At 40.3% G+C, this 18,022-nt stretch overlaps 1 protein-coding gene across 8 annotated transcripts in view; it reads left to right on the top strand.

Moving 5' to 3' along the window:
* Window positions 1-18,022, top strand: part of LOC109638234 (mitogen-activated protein kinase kinase kinase kinase 4) — a 60,966-nt gene that overhangs the window by 23,004 nt on the left and 19,940 nt on the right. For 4 of the 8 annotated variants that reach the window (XR_011244144.1, XM_069532085.1, XM_069532083.1 and 1 more), the window contains exons 10-18: window positions 835-1,007; window positions 4,728-4,800; window positions 5,554-5,677; window positions 6,548-6,664; window positions 6,969-7,103; window positions 9,984-10,049; window positions 14,491-14,820; window positions 16,015-16,149; window positions 16,611-16,748. Coding sequence is in view for 7 of the 8 variants with exons in the window: in XM_069532085.1 (XP_069388186.1) it covers window positions 835-1,007; window positions 4,728-4,800; window positions 5,554-5,677; window positions 6,548-6,664; window positions 6,969-7,103; window positions 9,984-10,049; window positions 14,491-14,820; window positions 16,015-16,149; window positions 16,611-16,748 (1,291 nt within the window). In the remaining variant the exon portion in view is untranslated. The remainder of the gene's footprint in view (window positions 1-834; window positions 1,008-4,727; window positions 4,801-5,553; window positions 5,678-6,547; window positions 6,665-6,968; window positions 7,104-9,983; window positions 10,050-14,490; window positions 14,821-16,014; window positions 16,150-16,610; window positions 16,749-18,022) is intronic. The other 4 variants (XM_069532086.1, XM_069532087.1, XM_069532089.1 and 1 more) reach the window with 3 other exon arrangements.

The following is an 18,022-nucleotide window of genomic DNA, read 5'->3' on the forward strand; positions in this document are numbered from 1 at the left end:
CTCTTTTCCTTTTTTTATATTTACTTATCTTTGATAATGGTCATGTCTATAAAACTTTGAATTGAAAATGACTACATTTATTTTTAAATAATGTAAATTATTTAACAGTGCATGAAATAGCACATTCATCAGCTGTCCCGCTCATTCTTTTTCCTCTTTTTTTTCTCTCTCTCTCTCTCTGCCTCACACACACACACACCACAGTGCCATCCGACATGTGTCTAAACTCAGTCTGGGTAAAAACAGCAGAATTTGCAAACTTAGACAATGTATGGAGAGCCGGAGGAGATGGCAGGGCACGCTTGGTTTGGCTCGATTTGGTTGGCACAGTGCAGAGCGCGAATGATAGAAACACTGAGAGGAGCAGTAAATTACTGACAGAGCTGCTAAAAAACTGTAAAAAAAAATTACTTCACGTATGAAAAGACTCAAAATGGATTAATGGAATTGTGTTTAGTGTAGTTGCGGATCTCTCCCTGGGTGTCTGTCCGGACTTGGGGGCGCTGTGACCGGGGCCATGCGACTTCTCCCTCGGTCTGTGGAGCTGTCCGTTATCCCTGCGTCCATAGCCATTTGGAGTGAAAATAATGCTTTTCATTTATTTTTCAATGTCTACATAGACCACGAACTGTATTGGGTCTATGTTAACAGTGAAACCAAAGCAGAAAGACTTTAACACCATATAGTTACAAGTTTATCGCAATTCATATCGTCATCGCAATATTCAACAACTTTATCATATATCACATGTTTTCCTAATACCGTGCAGCCCTACTGTACTACTGTCATAGTCATGGATTTTGTGTCCATCTCTTTCTGTCTCTGTCTCCACAGGTCAAAACGCTTCCTGTCGTTTGTTGATAATTGTCTGGTCAAGAACCATCTGCATCGACCGACCACCGACGCCCTGCTGAGACACGCCTTCATCCGAGACCTAGCCAATGAGAGACAAGTTCGCATAATGCTCAAAGATCACTTGGACAGAACCAGGAAGAAGAGAGAGAAAGGTGAGCGGAGATGAATGCTGTAAAAGCTTTCCTGAGTTCTTTTAACTTTTAGCACAGCAGCAAACAACTAGAACTGGTAAAAATAGGACAGTTGATTCATTTATGTAGACGTACACTGACAGATCCTGGGGAATTCACAAGGGGCTGGCAACAGTAGTTACCAGACCGAATCACGATGCACATTTTGGTGTCTCATTTCGGTGCCTGAGCTCTGTACTGAAATAGTTGCTCTGCTCGCTGGCAACATAAACATCATTGCACATGCATAGTTAATATTATACTTAACTCTGGTGGCAACACACTCTACAAGGCTCTGGCAGAATGTAACGTTAGCCTACAGTTAACTAGTTGCTACCTCACAACAACAAAATGTCGACAACTTAAACGGTCCAAAATGTGGTTGCACTTCACGAGAAAGGATTCTGAAACCGGGAGGTGCACAACTCCACCAAAAGGGACAAACATGTGTTTGACCTCTTTGCGTGACCTCATGTCAAGCACATCATCCGGCAGTGTGGGCCTTGGCGGTGTGTCAAGAAAATTGATGAAGAGTTAGGAGCTGGAATATTTTGCTTTATTAAGCACTGAAACTGTTATTATTTAATGTTTAATTATTAAAGTTGGTTTAGGTTTTATTTATTGTGTGAATGTGTACATTTGATGAGAGTTTTGCACTTATTATTATTAAACTTCAACTTCCAATTGGCTTCAGGCACCTGAACACTTTTAAAAACCCAAACGATACCCAACCCTAATCCTGATAGGAAACCTGAGCTGATATGATCAGCTATACTTCGTGCCCTTTGTGTGTTAATGCGGTGAAAAGGTAGCTTGGTGTGGGAAAAATGTACTCGATTAAAATCCCATGAACACAAAGAAGCACACTAATCTTATTTTACAATTAAAATAAAGATCACAACGGGCAAAACTTATTGTCATTTTTTAAATGAGTAGAGTTTCCATCATAAATGATGTGAGTGTTAGGCCACTTGTGTTGGAATAAAAATGAGCAGCACACTTGAGTTGAGACAGTGAACCAGCTGCATACATGGCACAGCAGCTGCTCTGCCTGGCCTGTCACAAATGCTGCATTACTGCTAATTTATAGCATGCTGCTTAGGGAAATGTTTCACTGCTACATAAAGTAAATCTACACTTTTTAACTCCTAAACCTGTCCACCATTGCTGCACTGCGCAGAAACCAAAAAAGAAACTGATGTAGTTATCAAGGCATATATATTTGCATAAAGTTACATCTTTGAAAATACAATAATTCATACAACAGGTTTTCTCCTGTGCCAATAAAGCTTTTGAATTTCAATCTGTCTGATACTTTAGCTGAATGTGGAGAGAAGTGAGGATGGGTGACAACAAGAGAGTAATGGGGGGGGGGGGGCAAAAGGCTGCTCACAGCTGACCTTTCAACTTCTTTTCTACGTTTACTCAGAATGATGTTCGACACAGCAGACACAAAAATAAAGGAGGGAGGAGAGAGAGACAAAAAATGGGGCAAGTTAGCAATATGGAAAGGTCTAAAAATAATTTATTCTCATCCTGTTGTAAAGATTCATTCGGCTGTGGATGAGCTGTATGTGCTGAATGTGTGATGCGGACATGTGCAGTCAAACAGCGAGAAACAGATGAGTGTTCTCGTGCAATGAAAGAAGCAGTGTCTTGTCTTTTCATCTTCATTTTGACACAACTGAGAGACAGAAAAGAGAGAGTGACAACAACACAGAGAGAGAGAGAGAGAGAGCGAAGGAGAGAGAGAGAGAGAGAGCGAAGGAGAGAGAGAGCAGAGAGAGGCTGAAGGGAAGAAAGGAGGAAACAGAATGGCCATCTGGTTCTAATCTTCAGTTAACTTATAAAAACACACTAATGACTGGTAGACTTTCTGCTTTGTGTGTGTGCGTGCACGTGTGCACGTGTATACATGATGTATTTAAGAACAGATTTGTGTGGGAATCAGACCCCCCCCCACACACACACACACAGCTAAACAGACAGACAGAGAAAAAAAATTGCCCTCGTCTCAGTTGACAAAAGTTGGCATTAATGCAGTCTCCTCCTGCAACTTTGGCCCAGCACGACAAAACCAGAGCCAACACATTGAAACATGACATCACCGCAGCAGAGCAGAGATTTCCTCAGTGCTGCTTCTTTCTGCTCTGAAACACACCTGTATTGTGTTACCTTTAAAGCGCGTTAATGGCGACATACACTGTGTCGAGTCAGGTCAGCCTGAGCTACTTTCACGCCACATGCCGGCCAAATGTTGTTATGATATACTGGCCACGGCCCATCGTCCTGGCCTCTGGGCAACAACCCCCCCCACTCCCTGGATTTTGTTGTAGTGGCATATGTCAAAACTGCAAATTAGAAAGACCTGACTGTATACACATAAAAAAAACTGTAAAACTTAAAAATAAGCCTGAAGAAAAGAGTCATGATTCCAATACTCTGATATTCATTTTAAAACGTTTGTGCAAAGATATTATTTTCAGCTGTCTGACTGACCTACTCTTCAGCGCCTGTGTTATGGGTCCCATGGCAGGAGGTGTATGTGGAAAGGAGAGAAACTTTTTTTCTGAATGAGGTTGGGTAAGCATTGAGATGACTCAGCGTTCCTCATCTGAAGCCGTGCCCCGCTATAACAACTCTGTGCCATATGTGTTCCACCAAACAAGAGACTGATTTACTTTCTTATTGCCCCAGTTTGCCCACATTATTCTCTGGTGTGGCTTTGTTAATGGCACAATTGCTACTGGTGGTAGACGATGTAACAAGACGGCGGGTCATGGAGGAATTTATAGTGAAACAGTGGCTGGTTCATAGAGAGCCAGAGGAGAATACCCACAGCAGTGCTTACACATCAGAAGTGTTCACCCAAAGCACCACCTATAAACCGTACCTCAGTGTTCTGACAACACTTACAGACATGCAGCTCATATTAACATGGACAAGTAAGTCAAGAGTAAAGTGGGGCACATTCCACAAGTGTTATGCAGCTGGTGTTTCAAAGATGTAGACCCATTGTGATTTAGCCATTAGAGCTGCAGTTGAATATCATATATCACAATCAATCAAATGAAGGTAGTGTCGATAATTGATTTCTTTAACACTTTTTGTCTTATTTGTAGAAAAAAAAAGCTGGTGTCTATGGCCCCTCACAGGACAGAATACAATGATTTGCATACCTGTCTGTCACTAATCGACAGGCCTGCCTGTGCTGTCACTGCGCAGCTGGAGAGGATACACCACTGAAGCAGAGACGAGTCAAAAATTAGCAAGCAAGGCATGAGGAAGTCGGCCTCTAGTTTTCTTTTGGGGGCCGACTCCTGCTAGGTTCTCCAGAATTACCAACCCTAGCTTTAATGTGACAACAGTGTCACAACTTCCAAATGCCCAGTGTGACTTCTTGTTAATGCTCAGTTTGACTGAGCATGAGTCTAAAGCTCAGATATTCACACTAGAGCCAGAGTGTGGATGGTGTTTCTGTTTGTGGAAAAAAACTTAAATGATTAATCCATCATTTCCTGTCAGTCAGAGATTAATCAACTAATCATTTCAGCTCTAATAGCTGTCTAAATATTTGTATAAAAGGAGCATTAAAAGATACTGCTTCTGTTTCCATTGCTACTGGTGAGGAGATATTGGATTTTTGTTTTGTTTTATGTCAATTCAATAAAATCTCTCTTTCTTTCTTTCCATCGCATTCAGAGGGTCCAGAGTATGAGTACAGTGGCAGTGAAGAAGAGGAGGATGAGGTAACAGAGGAGGAAGGAGAGCCCAGGTAAAAGCCTTTTCACACGATATTGAATATCGTTTCTTTATTTGACACTTCACAGTTAAAGATAAAAAGGAAACAAGGGCAGAGAAAAAAACGTGTGACATGTTACAACAGTCACGGAACCATGGTCATCATGTGCGTATATGTGGCTTTGCACCTTAACCACTCAGCTGTCAGAGGCCATGGAACAAATGCTGATGGGGATCCCAGGGTGTGTTAGGAAAGTGTGCTCAACTGTGCTGAGAAATAATTTAGAACCACAGCAGTTGGTGCAGAGTTACATATGCAAAAAGAAATGTTAATTTAATGAACCTTGACAGATGCACTGATTCTGCAATATGATGTCAAGATATATATGGTTAGAAACCAGGTGAAGTGTCTGATTTTTATAAAAAATGATCATCGCTTTCATTACCACTGTTTTGTTTATCAGTACACAAACACTCCCCCAGTAAATTAATTTCGAATGAATCACTGCGGGGCGTGTGCGCGTGTGCGTGTGTGTGTGTGCGTGTGTGTGTGTGTGTGTGTTTTATTATGGTAATGGACAGATGCACTAGCCTCACTGTTACTGTCTCTGGACTTTAAACAGCAGATGGCACTTGGAGCTGGGCACTTTCTCCTAGGATGAGCTTTAAGTGTGTATTTGTGTAACTGTGCCCATTTTCTCTTGGTACATAGCTGTCGCCGTAACTATCACACCATTTCTCTCTCTGCCTCTCTCTCTGCCTCTCCTACTCTCTCGCCTTCTCTCAGCTCAATCGTGAATGTTCCTGGTGAGTGGACGTTGAGACGGGAGTTTCTACGTTTGCAGACAGAAGATCGTGAAGGAGGCAGAGAGGGAGGTCACGAAGGAAGTGTCGCTCAACAAAGACAACAAGTAGGTTTCAAGTTCCTTCACAACCTTGTACACATTCAGTCATATTCTCTTGATATACAGTAAAGATGCCATCACTACTCATTTAAAGTACCCATTGGATCTGTAACTCAAGAGCTAAAAATGTGGGGGGAAAAACACACAGATCCAGTTAAAACTAACATTTTGACTGGGTGCTGGATAAATAAAATATCCCAGAATGGGAAATCTGCACAGATAGATGCTCCTGGTAAAGAATATATTTGCCATAGCAACGTGCTTGAAACATCACAGCAAAAAAATTCGAATTTGTTTTCAGAAGAACTGAAATTATTTTTAGATTATTAGAGTAGTTCATGGACAGAAAAAAGTTATCAGCAACCAATTTGATAATCAATGAATATTTTTTGTTATTCTTTAAGCCAAAATGGAGAATAATCACTGGTCCATCTTTTCAAATGTGACTGTTTTCTATGTCAAAACAAGCATATTACACTTTACTAATTGAGGGAATAATTGGCAGATTAATCAATAAAGAAAATACCTCCTAGTCGAAGTACTAATTAGTAATATTATTATAACTAGTTCTGTGCGTGTTCTAAACCTGTCTGTTCTGTTCTTTTGGGCTGCACGTGTAAAACTACTTCAGAATTATTCCTTGTCATTAGTCAGACCTCAAACAGTTCTACTCACTTTTTATTGTTTTTGTGCTGGACGTTGTGTGCAGAGCTTTTCATGAACAGTCTATGGTGCAGAGTGAAGTTAGAAAACTTTGCGTTCATCCTACCTGGTTTATCTGCAATAAAGATTTTATAGTCAATGTTTTAGATCTGCTGTATCATTTTTTTTTTGAGAATTCTTTGGAAATATGATCATATATTTATTCATGTCCAGGCGTTACAGCAGCACAGGCAACAGTTGGCAGAGCAGGAACGATACAAGCAGCAGTTAGTGGCTGACAGACAGAAGAGGATCCAACAGCAACATGAGCAACGGCAAAAGTTAGAGGTTGTAAGTACTGCACACACACTCTGTTCTTCTGTCGTCACTCATCACTTATTGGACAGTCAGGTGGCAAGAGCACTGCTGAACAACATTTGCTTTATCAACTACATCTTGAGCTGAGTTGTTACCTTCCACCTGCTGCGTCACATCCTTCCTGTACTGATCTGACAGATGATCAACCTGAAAAACGTCATCAAACTGTGCAACCGTGTGTAAAGTTGATGATCTTAAGGCTCAATTTTTTTTTAATTTTTGGGACGTGGTTTTGAGTAAAAAAAAATATGCCATAAGTTGTTTTTTCTTCTTGCAGCAGCAGAGGCAGCAGCTGACGGACTGTGCCTTTCAGTGGGCAGAGCTTCAGGAAGTCTTGCTTGGGGAGGAGTCTGATCTCCATGACAACAGAATCTTTCTGGAAGGGAGAAACAGGCGGAGCGACAGGAGGCCGGTAAAGATGAACCTCTTACTTAGGACAATGACTTTAAAATGCCCTAATCCTAACCTTTTGGGGGGGGGGGGTCTTTTTCCCTGAGTATTATGGAAAATAAAAATTCTGAAATGTTTCAATATTTTAAGCCACACCATAGAAAAGGCTCTGGATTGAGCTGTTAATTGTTCTGTTGGTAAATTGGTTAAGAGGAGGCAAATCTTGTTGAATTGACTGATCTTTTCTACTTCAGAACCTTAAGTGATCTGATTCATGAAATTACCTCATTCACTTGATCAATTTTTAGTATACATAAAGATAAAAAAATCCCACATACAACAAATTACATAAGTTCTGTTTGCAATTTTTTAACATTCAAAAACTACGCATTGTTTAGGAAAGTTTTTTTACTTATAGCATAAAAATTTGCCTTATTTTATTTTTGCCTAAACCTGCATTCATTGATTTTTTTGGGGGGTGACATTACAACAAGTTTCCCATTTACACCTTCAGCAGACATACAGTGTCATTATAGTGCTGCACTGATCACTTAGAACTTCATGATAGATTGTACTGGATTTGTAGTTAATGTTACAAGTTATTTAAGCTCAGTTACCCAGAGCAGATTCTTGTTTGTTGCTGAACTGATTTCTCACATGAACTTGAAAGCTCAAGGTGTGTTTTTGATGAACTGATGTAGTCATTGCATCCATCAGGCTTTGGCATCTTGGTGATGAATCCATTCTCTCTTCAATGTAGTGGAACAGAGGAAAGATTATTAAGGGCAGATTTTTACATGTTATAGTTATAAGCTAATCGAACACTACTTGCCTTATGCAGGGGAACCTTGAATATGTTTTTAATCATTCAAATATATTTCAAACACAAGAGGCCCATATATAAAAGAAATTAGCATTTCGTAGTACTTTCGAAAGTTTTTTGTACATTAGCTGGAGATTGAATACGTTTCTGAAATCCTTTGTTATGCTGATGTTCTACAGTTTCTGAAGTTTAGACGAAGGACTTTTACTTAAAAGAGGTTTCTATAATATATCTTAATGAAACTCAAATCACACAAATCGGTGATATTAAAAAAACTTTAATGTGAGTTACAGAGTAACTTTTGACAAAGTATGTTTAGACAGGCTGAGGTGTCTCTGCTGATTTCCCTCATTTCAGACAAAGACACATAGCCCTCTACGATTACAGGTTCATTTTTTGGTTATTAATTTCAACACGTACTTGATGAATCCATCCCACACACCAATGAGTTTAAATAGGTGTATTTTAACACCACAAAGCAGGTTAGTGGCCGGGATTTCTTCATGTAGAAGACAGTGTGTTTCAATTCTATTAATATCTGTCTAGTTACATTATATATGTCTATTTGGTGTGCTCTCATGTGTATGTGTGTGGCAGGATCTGTGTGTTAGATCCTGATGACACAGATTGCCTCTAACTCATTAAGTTCAGCTTGTGTAATGGATCTATCTGATGCTTCATTAAGCTTTAATGCATTTGCATCTAACTATGTGATGGGTTCAGTGAGTGTGTGATGTAATGTCTTGTATTTTGTCAGATGAAAGAGCTTGCCTCGGTGCACGTTCTCAACTGATTGGTTTCAAATCAGTTCACACATTAATTGATTTGGCAAGTGTCATGTGTGTTTCAGTGATTTGTTGGTGGCTCGAAGATTAGAGAAGTGGGCAGGGGACTGTACGTGTTTGAATCTCTGCAGTGGATGGGGACAGCAAATGGTCATAGGTGGAATTACACAACTCTGCTGTGATGAAAAACACCAACTTCTGTAGCCACATTATCATTTGAGGAAGCAGTAGTTTCGACTTCCCATAGATGGACTAAAAATACTTCTATGATCTACCCTGCCTCAATGCATGCTGGGACAGGCCCCGGTGATCCTCGACAGGATAAGTCAGTACAGAAAAAAGATCGATAGTTGGATTATTATAATCCATCCATCCATCGGGTCACAGAGGTAGCTGGCCAGAAGCACCTCAACTGTCCTTTTTCAATGTGAAGGTGCAGCGGTTCTATTCCAAGGTCCCTCTGGATGTCAATACTTCTCATTCTATTTCCAAGGCTGAACCCAGCCACCTGTCGGAGGAAACTCATTTCAGCTGCTTGTGTCCACAATCTCGTTGTTTGGTCATTTCCCATAGCTCATAACCATAGGTTACGTTTAGAACGTAAATGGATGCGTTAATTGAAAGCTACATTAAAATGCATTCTGCAAAGACATTGTGAAGAACAGTATATCATTACACATTAGGGACATAATAAAACATGTACATAGTGTTTACTTGAATAATTAATTAGGGGATTTTGTTCAATTAAAACTTGTATTTACAGACTACATCTCCCATAATTCTTATGCCCTCCTGTTGCTTGTTTGCTTGTTGATGACATAGATGTAATTTGTGGTCTGTAGCACCATTTTTTATATCAGGTGCTGGATGTCCTACTCATTCACATTCATATTATCATTTTCAATTGACTTGAGTTTGTTATCGACTTCATCATGGAAGGTTTGTCATCCAGATGTACCTACGTTTCAGCTTAAGCACTGTTGAATGTGACCTTCCAAATACAAGCTGAACAAACACAATTTAAAGGCAATGGTGCAACCACTGCAAATATTTAAATTGCGCAGATTCAATTAAACATTGTAAATGTAAAAGAGAATCCAGTCTGAACTATTTGGACATTTAAGGTTTTTCTTGGAGAAATTGGAAAAGAGGTCGTAATGAAATATTCAGAGTTGAGGGCGCTGGCTAAAAGCGCCATACCATCATGAACACTCTGAATATTTTAGTTCCCACCTCTCAGACTCAGGACCTTGGTGTACCCTAATTAAGTGTGTGTGCGTGTGTGTGTGTCCAGGACCAGGCGGGCAGAAAGGGGAGTGCCGATGTGTCAGTAAGGCCTCTGGACTTCACAGCTGAGCAGGTAACAAACCATCACTCTTCGTCTTTTCACTTGTCATTAAAGAACAGGTGGAATTTGTTATTTGAACACAGATTCATTTTTAATGATGCTGATGGTTTCGGTCACATCGCTTTGGGAGTGTAAGATGTAGGCGTGTGTGCAAACAGCGAACCTGAGGATTAGAATTAGATATTTCTGTCTTTCTTTCTTTCTTTCTCCTCTGTTGTCCATCCTCCTGATTGTCTTATGTGATAGATATTATGTTTTGGACTGTTGAAAGATGTAACCTGCGGACTGTAGGACTTAGATGTGGGCATTTTTCAGTATTTTCTGACATTTTACTGATCAAATGATTAATGGAGAAAACAGAGTCCTGACTTTTAAAGTTGCAATGCTCTTTTATATGAGATGAGAGGATTATGTCTTAAAACTGAAGAAAGTATTTGCTTTGGGGAAAAAGATAGTGAGAGAGAATGTATAGCTGGTTCTGTCTCTGGCATGACACCTTTACTATAAAGGGAGAATTGAAAGAGTGAAGCACTGGAATGGAGAAAGGAAGCGGAAACAAAGTCAATTGTCCATATGTCTGTGTCCATTCATGCTCTAATACACCTGGTGGGACTGGTTCATCATTTTTGAAGTTTTCAATCAAGTATACAGTAAAAGATCTGAGCTTTTAATTCAGCGTTTGTGTGGGACTCCATTAAGGATTCAGAGAGACCTCAGTGAAACACACTGCACCGCAGCAGGAGTGTCAGATTTTGAGGCCAATGCTTATCACAGCACGCTATCACTTCTGTTTCAAAGCCTTCCCTCTACTTCTCTCCCCACCTCACCTCTTCTGTCTCTTCCAATCCCAGCATGCCTTCTCTATCCTTTCCTCACTTGTTTCCTCTCTGCACCCCTCACTCCATTGTTCACAGCGTGAAGCCGCTTTCATTTCTAGTATCTCCCGTTCAGTGTATTCCTCTAAAGTGTTACTATTTAATTAAGGGTTTCAGAAATACAAATTCACCAATCTGTGGTGAAATGAGAGTCCCTCTTGATGTTTGCCTGATAGCCTGCAGATTAGTAAAATGTAAGGACTGGATGCACAGATGGATACATGAATTAACAACTATTTGAGTATGACTTTTAATTTTGCTGAAGGATTTTCATCTATGATTCGCAGCAATGCTGGTCAGCTCCTTTTCATAGCTGTTGTGTAATCCTCTTCTTTTTGGTATGTGCTATCTCTTTTGCTGACAGTTAAAAATACTTTGGGTTAGTCATGCCAACTTTGACATAATCTACCTGTTTCAATTGTCAACATATATGAGTTTTCCCATTGGCATTGGTATTGGAGATAGTTGTCTTTATTTGGGCTTGACTATATGACTGTTGTCCTTAGATGTATTTTTTCTTATTTACTATGGTTTAGCAGTTTTTAAGATCAGCTTGTGTTATATGGGAATAAAAATGCAGAATTTAAGCACACATTAAACATGATGTAAAATAATTCCACTGCATCAAGTCGTCCCCGTGAAGATGACTGCAACCTGGACCCAGGATGAGTCTGTGACCTGATTCAATATAGGCTCTGGCCTTTGTGTAATATCTATTGTGGGCAAAAAATGTTGTCACACATTTGCGATCCATTGTTGTCGCAATTAGAACGTAGTTAGCTTAGAGGGCTAACTTGGCTTGTTTACTATATTACATTAACACTGTTACACCGAGTGTTCCTGCTGAACCCTGTTCAAACATCCTCCACTTCAGTAAAACTATATTTGATCTACTCTTCAGCTGACTCTTAGCTGGGTTCAACGCTGATTAGAGCAACACAATGCAAGATTCACTCTCAGCTATACTTGCACTCCCCCTACAGGTGGGTTGGGTAATTCACTGTCATAAATACAAGTTTGGTCAGAGCTTCCCCATGCACACAGCAGTTCACACGTTTATTTGTTTATTTAAAACTGGCAACCTCAGAAGCCAAACAACTATGTCGACTGACAAGGCCTAGAGTTTACACAAAAATACGCCCGGGTTGTTAAATTTGTTGTGACATGCTAAAAAGCGAATAAGTAGCCAATGCAGTTATTGATATCCGAGCATGAGGTACATCAAATCACATCAAACTGTTTGGCTAACTTGGCTAGCCAAATCTCTATCAAAATGGGTTAACCTGGCTTCTGATTATAAGTTACCGATTTCTAGCTCTTGCTCTGGTTGTATGTGACTTATTCCGTAAAGCAAGTCGTAATGTTCCAGCATCGTACACCAGTGTTACATAGTGCAGTTCCAGGAATGCAGGGGAAGCTGTGGCAATGAAAGGCATGCAGTTCTCCCTATTTTGAGTTTGTGTACCACCAAAATGGTTTTGAGGCTGTTATTTTAAAGTATAAAAAGTTGGACTAAATATTAGATGGACTAAGTATGAGCCTATATTTTGTCATGTTTGTCCACTTTCACTATGTTGTATTCACTACCACTGGGTAAGTCACTAAATAGAGCAACAAGGGGTTCTTATTCAGTGCTGATTTGGATAGTAATCTGCAGTTGGCTGACATGAGTTGTTTCCTAATTTTGCTGTGAAAATAGACCTTGTTCTCAGGCACTGAGAAAGCTGATGTGTGACATTGGCTGGTGGATGGTATGTTGAGAATTTCAGTTCCTTGTGAGACTTATATTGTCCTCTCATTCTCAAGAAAACTGCATTAAATCTCAGGTGGTTTTCCTGCTATGGCAGCATTTATTTGAATCTAACCTCCAGTCCAATCTAAGCCAGTTGTCATGTGGTGGCCATGTTCACGTCTGAACAGCAGGCTGGCACATTGTTTTATTCCTTTGGGTCTACTGGTTTGGAAGGTACCACATGGCTTGTGACAGTTACCCTGAAAGATTAACTACTATAACCAAAGTGATGTGTTGGAGCCTGTGTGTTTTTAAGTGCATCTCGGGCCCCGTTTTTCTGTCTGAACCTTTTTCAAGAGCAAGAGAAAACCAACGGAGCCCAAACACTACAGGCATTCAGTTTTTATGTCCAGACCCGGCTCAAGCCTGATGCTGTTATTGTAAGCTGAGTTTGTTACCCTACTCTGTGTTATCCTGACACTATCGCTTGTTTTCCCTGATAAGAGACAAATGCAGTGTAAAAACAATTAGCCTAAGTAGCATCACCGACCCAACCCCGAATATCATTTACATTTCTTTGTCCGAACCTGACCTGTCCCATCAGGTCCTAATGGATTCGGTCGGTATCAACACTGTAGTGCTTTTCAGTGTGAACTTTGTGGTTGCACAGCATTTAGTACGAGACTGTGTAGTCATTACACTGCCTCCCAGAGTTAACTTTTTTCTTTTGTGTCACACACTACCATACAGTTAAGTGTATTTATGGTTTTTTATTTATTTATTTTTTAATGTGGCTAGCTCACTGTGTCATGTTACACCCATCTTGTTTGGAGCTGGAGCTCATTCTCTGTCCTGATCTGCCCAAACGTCGATTTCTGTGAATTTGTGCCAGAGAGCCACCTGCTTGCAACATAATTAAGGTTTTTTCTGTGGTTTAAACCAAAGAGGTGACTCAAATCAGCTTCTGTTTTACTGTGTGTGCTTTTTTTGTGTGTGTTTTTTGTGTTTTATGTGTGGCGCAACAAGCTTGACAATCCAATATATGCTTTATTAGGTTTTCATGCAACAGCCATCGTTTGTCTACAATGTTTCTACAGAACCTGGGAGTGGTCATTTAGCATACACACAAACACAACATTCAATTAATTTGCCCTAATAACAAATATGTTTGTGCAAACTTCGTTGTTATAGATCAAGAGTGTTGATCTAATATATAAAAGTATATATTCAACAGTCCAGCATTATATATCAGCAGGGCATGCTATTTATGTCATTTGTTTCTTTATTCTTGACTCATTACAAGATGAAATATCATAGAAACTTCCTTGTGATTTTTATCTGAAGTGAATCTTCTTTTCTTCTAAAGTAAAATTTGATTAGCCAATATTATCCATTTTACCAGATCAAAATGACTGTCTAAATATGCCAAGTATGTAATTTGAGAATTCAGCTAAAAATAAGGCCAGTTAAGATTCAATCTAATCAAGAAGATTGAGTTAATCTTGCAAAGAGCAGATGAAATCAGTTGAAAATGACACTTGTGTCATAAAAATAGCCGGAATGTACGTTGCAAATTCAGTATGTGACTTAAGAGAATGGAAATTATCGTGTGAATAAAAATCCTGAAAATATGTCTAGAATCTAGAGTCTTGGAATAATGATACCTTTGTGTCTGTAGTTGCTTTATATTCTTGACTTTACATTAACCGGTCTTAAGTTTCCTGCTTACATTGTAAATTCCTCCTCATCATGACCTCACAATTCAATATACACATTTGTCTTACTTCATGTAGGTACTCCCAGACTCTGTTAGTTTCTATATGTGCTTTTCATGTTTGCTACATAGAGAGCCGTGGCTCCAAACCAGCTTCTTCAGCGTAAGTCCCAGCACCCCCAGCATCAGCTTCAGCTGCAGTCCAAGCCCCAGGCTGTGGCCCAGCATCAGCAGCCCTCAGTGGCCAGACGATCCCACCGCACCCTGCCCAAGGACCAAACCCAGCTCCTGTCACTGCAGCACGACCACAGACACAGGGAGAGAGAGAGGCAGAGGCAGAGGGAAAAGCCTGTGGCAGCTGTCCAGAAACTAACAGCTAAAAGTGGGATTACAGCTGCTGCTGCCGCCGCTGCTGCTGCTGCTTCCTCACCCAGCCGCCCTGCAAACTGCCAGCGCTCAGTGGTAAAACCCTGCCTTCGTCAGCCATCTAGCACCCGTTATCGCCTCCACATCCCAGTTTTTCCCACTCTGTCTGTCTCTCTCGCACACTCCTCTGAGTTGTTATGTTTCCGTTTTTCCTCAGTCACTTTTATTGTTTTAAGTCCATCTTTAGGCCCTCACCAATTCTTCCCAGCCCTTTTTCTTACCTGGTTTGTCACCTCCATGTCATCCTTAGACAGACCCTTTTCACCAGGAGAAAATAAGGAAAATGTTTGGCAGACATGGTTAAAAAAGTACAGGTACTCATGGAAGAAGTAAGGACAGAGTCTGGAACTGGTGCTCTATATCCACCAGCAAAGACTTTTCTACTTGTTATGAGTGACAACAAAAAAAACCTCAAACGAAACATTCAGCCTTGGTTGTAAAGGTGTCACATTGTTTTTAAATCAGCTTCATATATTTATTTTCTTCAATGTAAATGTGTCATGTTTTATGGTATGTTGACTGTTTGTGTAGGATGAGCTTCATACCCTCTATTCTTAGCACAGTAGCTAAACCACCAAAGGAACATGAACAGGAAACAGACATAAGGTGTTGTTTCTAGACGACTATTTTAAACTGTGTATAGTTAAAAGAAAAGAAAAACTAAAGCAGGTTCTACTTTTTTCAAGCAACAATTCAGACATATGACTGATTAGTGGCACTCTTTAGTCTGGGCGAGTGTGTGAAAACGTCTTTGAAGAAGATCATTCCTAGACCCTGACATAGGAGTTTAAACATTATTATTTCAAGTTGGGAGTTTTTTAACCTTTAAAATGATTTCAACGTTGATATTTTTTTAAATATATACTGCAGGGACTGCAAAAGGTTGTAGAATAAGGAGTGTGGTCAAGTTTACCCTTAGTGCCCTGCCAAAAATGTGGAATCAGCCATTATCAGACATCCAAAAATGATGTGTCATGGCTGCATCACTTTTCATGCACACCTTATAAAAAAAGTTATACAGGATATACAGTTATAGTCTGAAATAATGTTGTAGATATCTGTAATATCTGCTGTTAAAAAAACAGGTTTTATGCACTTGTATGTAAAATTCATTTCTGCTTATTAGTTTAGCACAAAGTAATATATGTCTGAAGAATACATCTTATACACACACACACACACACACACACACACACACACACACAGTCTTACATGTTTATTCTGCTGTAGATGGACCTTCAAGAATCAAACTTGGCCAGGTTGCTTTTGGCTGCTGGTCTTCCCAGCCAGATGCACTCGAGGTTGGGCTCTGGGAGCAGCTCGAGTCCATGTACCCCAGCCATGCAGAGAGCTCACCTCAGCCAGGTATACTAATTTTAGAACATTATGTCTTCTCTTTGCCTTTTCTTCCTTGCATCTGTTTTAAGAAAATGTTTTGTCTATGTATTCCGCTCTCTTAAATGCTTCACTATTCTTACAATTACAGCTCAGAAACGATAATAGGTTCATCTTTTCTGGGATTGTATTGATTTCTGTGATGTGGTTAAAAGTGTGCGTCATAGCAAGAATTTCTCAGATTCAAATCCCGATTGGCTGGGGTCTTTTGGAGTTTGTGTGTTTTCCTCTTTGTTTGCGCGGGTCATGCAGCTTTGGATTTGATTAATTGAAGGTTTTAATATGAGCATGAAAGTTTTGTTGTCTCTCTTTGTTGGCCCTTTGATATGCTGGTTGATGGAGTGATGGTTGGTAGGTCTGGTGGGGGGTGGGTGGATGTGTGGGTCAATGCACAAATGCAATAATCATGGTTGAACTTCTTATTTTCCCAGAATGCCAATCTGCGCTCTAGTCGAGACGCCCCTCACAGCAGCTCAATGTCAGATATGTCCCTTTCTCCCCTGTCGCCATTCTCACCCATGTCCATCACCGATGATGTCTTCTGGGACTCAGTCGATGCACCACCTAAAGTGAGTAACAACTCAATGACTGGCACCAATGATACATCAGTTGAACTGATGTGTATTCTCTTTTTCTGAGAGGGGAACTTGTTCTTAGTGTCAAGCCAGGCACAGGATGTGGCCTGCATGGGGGAAGCATCCTGTATTCTGGTCATACCAAGCAAGAAGTGGTGTACACATCACAGGGTTGTCTACTGTTGATGTGTGTTTGTGTTTTGTGCTTGTGCTGGGTAGGGGTTGTGTTTTAGCACAAGGCTTGTTATGAATGCCTCTAACTAAAACCATCTCTGTGATTAACACCTTAAATACTCCAAATCGTATAATTCACTTTTCTCTCACTATAACATCCCTGCTCCCCCACTAGGTGTTTTACTAAGTGGCTACGCAGTTAGGTGTATTTACTAACCGAACACCATATGGAGTTGATAGAACAACTAATAAGTACTACAGACAGGGGAGGGGAGCCCAATAAAGCTGTCTGTTTGCTATGTTATGTTGCTGAGCAAAGAGGAGACCATATGGAGTCGATAGAGCAGTTAATAACTCACTACTCTCTCCTGTGACCTCAATGTAGAGGCTGGTGCTGTTATAGACTGGAGTGGCCTTAAAACTGTTTTAAAACATTTGAAGACAGCACCAGATAATGTATTTTAGGACTTTTACAGCTGTCTTAAATCAACTGAACAGTGTCATGGTCAAGCTACTAACCCTGGTTTTGTAATCCTCAACGTGCACTGATTTTCAAAACATCAAAAACGTTCATGCGTGTTCCGCAGAGACAGGAAAACAACAGGCAGCAAGTTCTGCGTGTGTGAGTGTGTGTGGGGGGGTGTGTGTGTCCCCAGATGCAGGATGTGGGCAAGTTGTCAGAGGGTGATAGGTACTCTCACAGCTCTTTTCCTGCTCTGCTGGGTGTGTCTTCCTCTCTGTAACTAGGTCATATGACCCAGAGGAAGAGGTTGAAAGGTCACCAGCTGGTTGGCAGAACAGAGTTTGAGAAGAATCAAACAAGGAAGAAAAATCTCATTCAAAAGAAAACAATACTTTGCAACGCTCACACAGACTGATCTAGAACTGATTTCACCATGCTGCTCGTGTCACGTCATGAGCACAATGTTGCTGAAAAAGTTGAGAAAGATCCCTGACTCAGATGATGTTTCCGCTCCACATGTAAGGTTTGGACATGGTTTAGAGGAGCAACACTGAAATGTTAAGAAAAGTTGAATACAGCTCAGCCAAAGGGTCTTATTAAATCCCTAGTATTAAATATCTCCCGATGAGAT

The sequence above is a fragment of the Paralichthys olivaceus genome, chromosome 9 (genome assembly GCF_024713975.1).
Source record: "Paralichthys olivaceus isolate ysfri-2021 chromosome 9, ASM2471397v2, whole genome shotgun sequence".
In the NCBI taxonomy this organism is placed as follows: Eukaryota; Metazoa; Chordata; class Actinopteri; order Pleuronectiformes; family Paralichthyidae; genus Paralichthys; species Paralichthys olivaceus.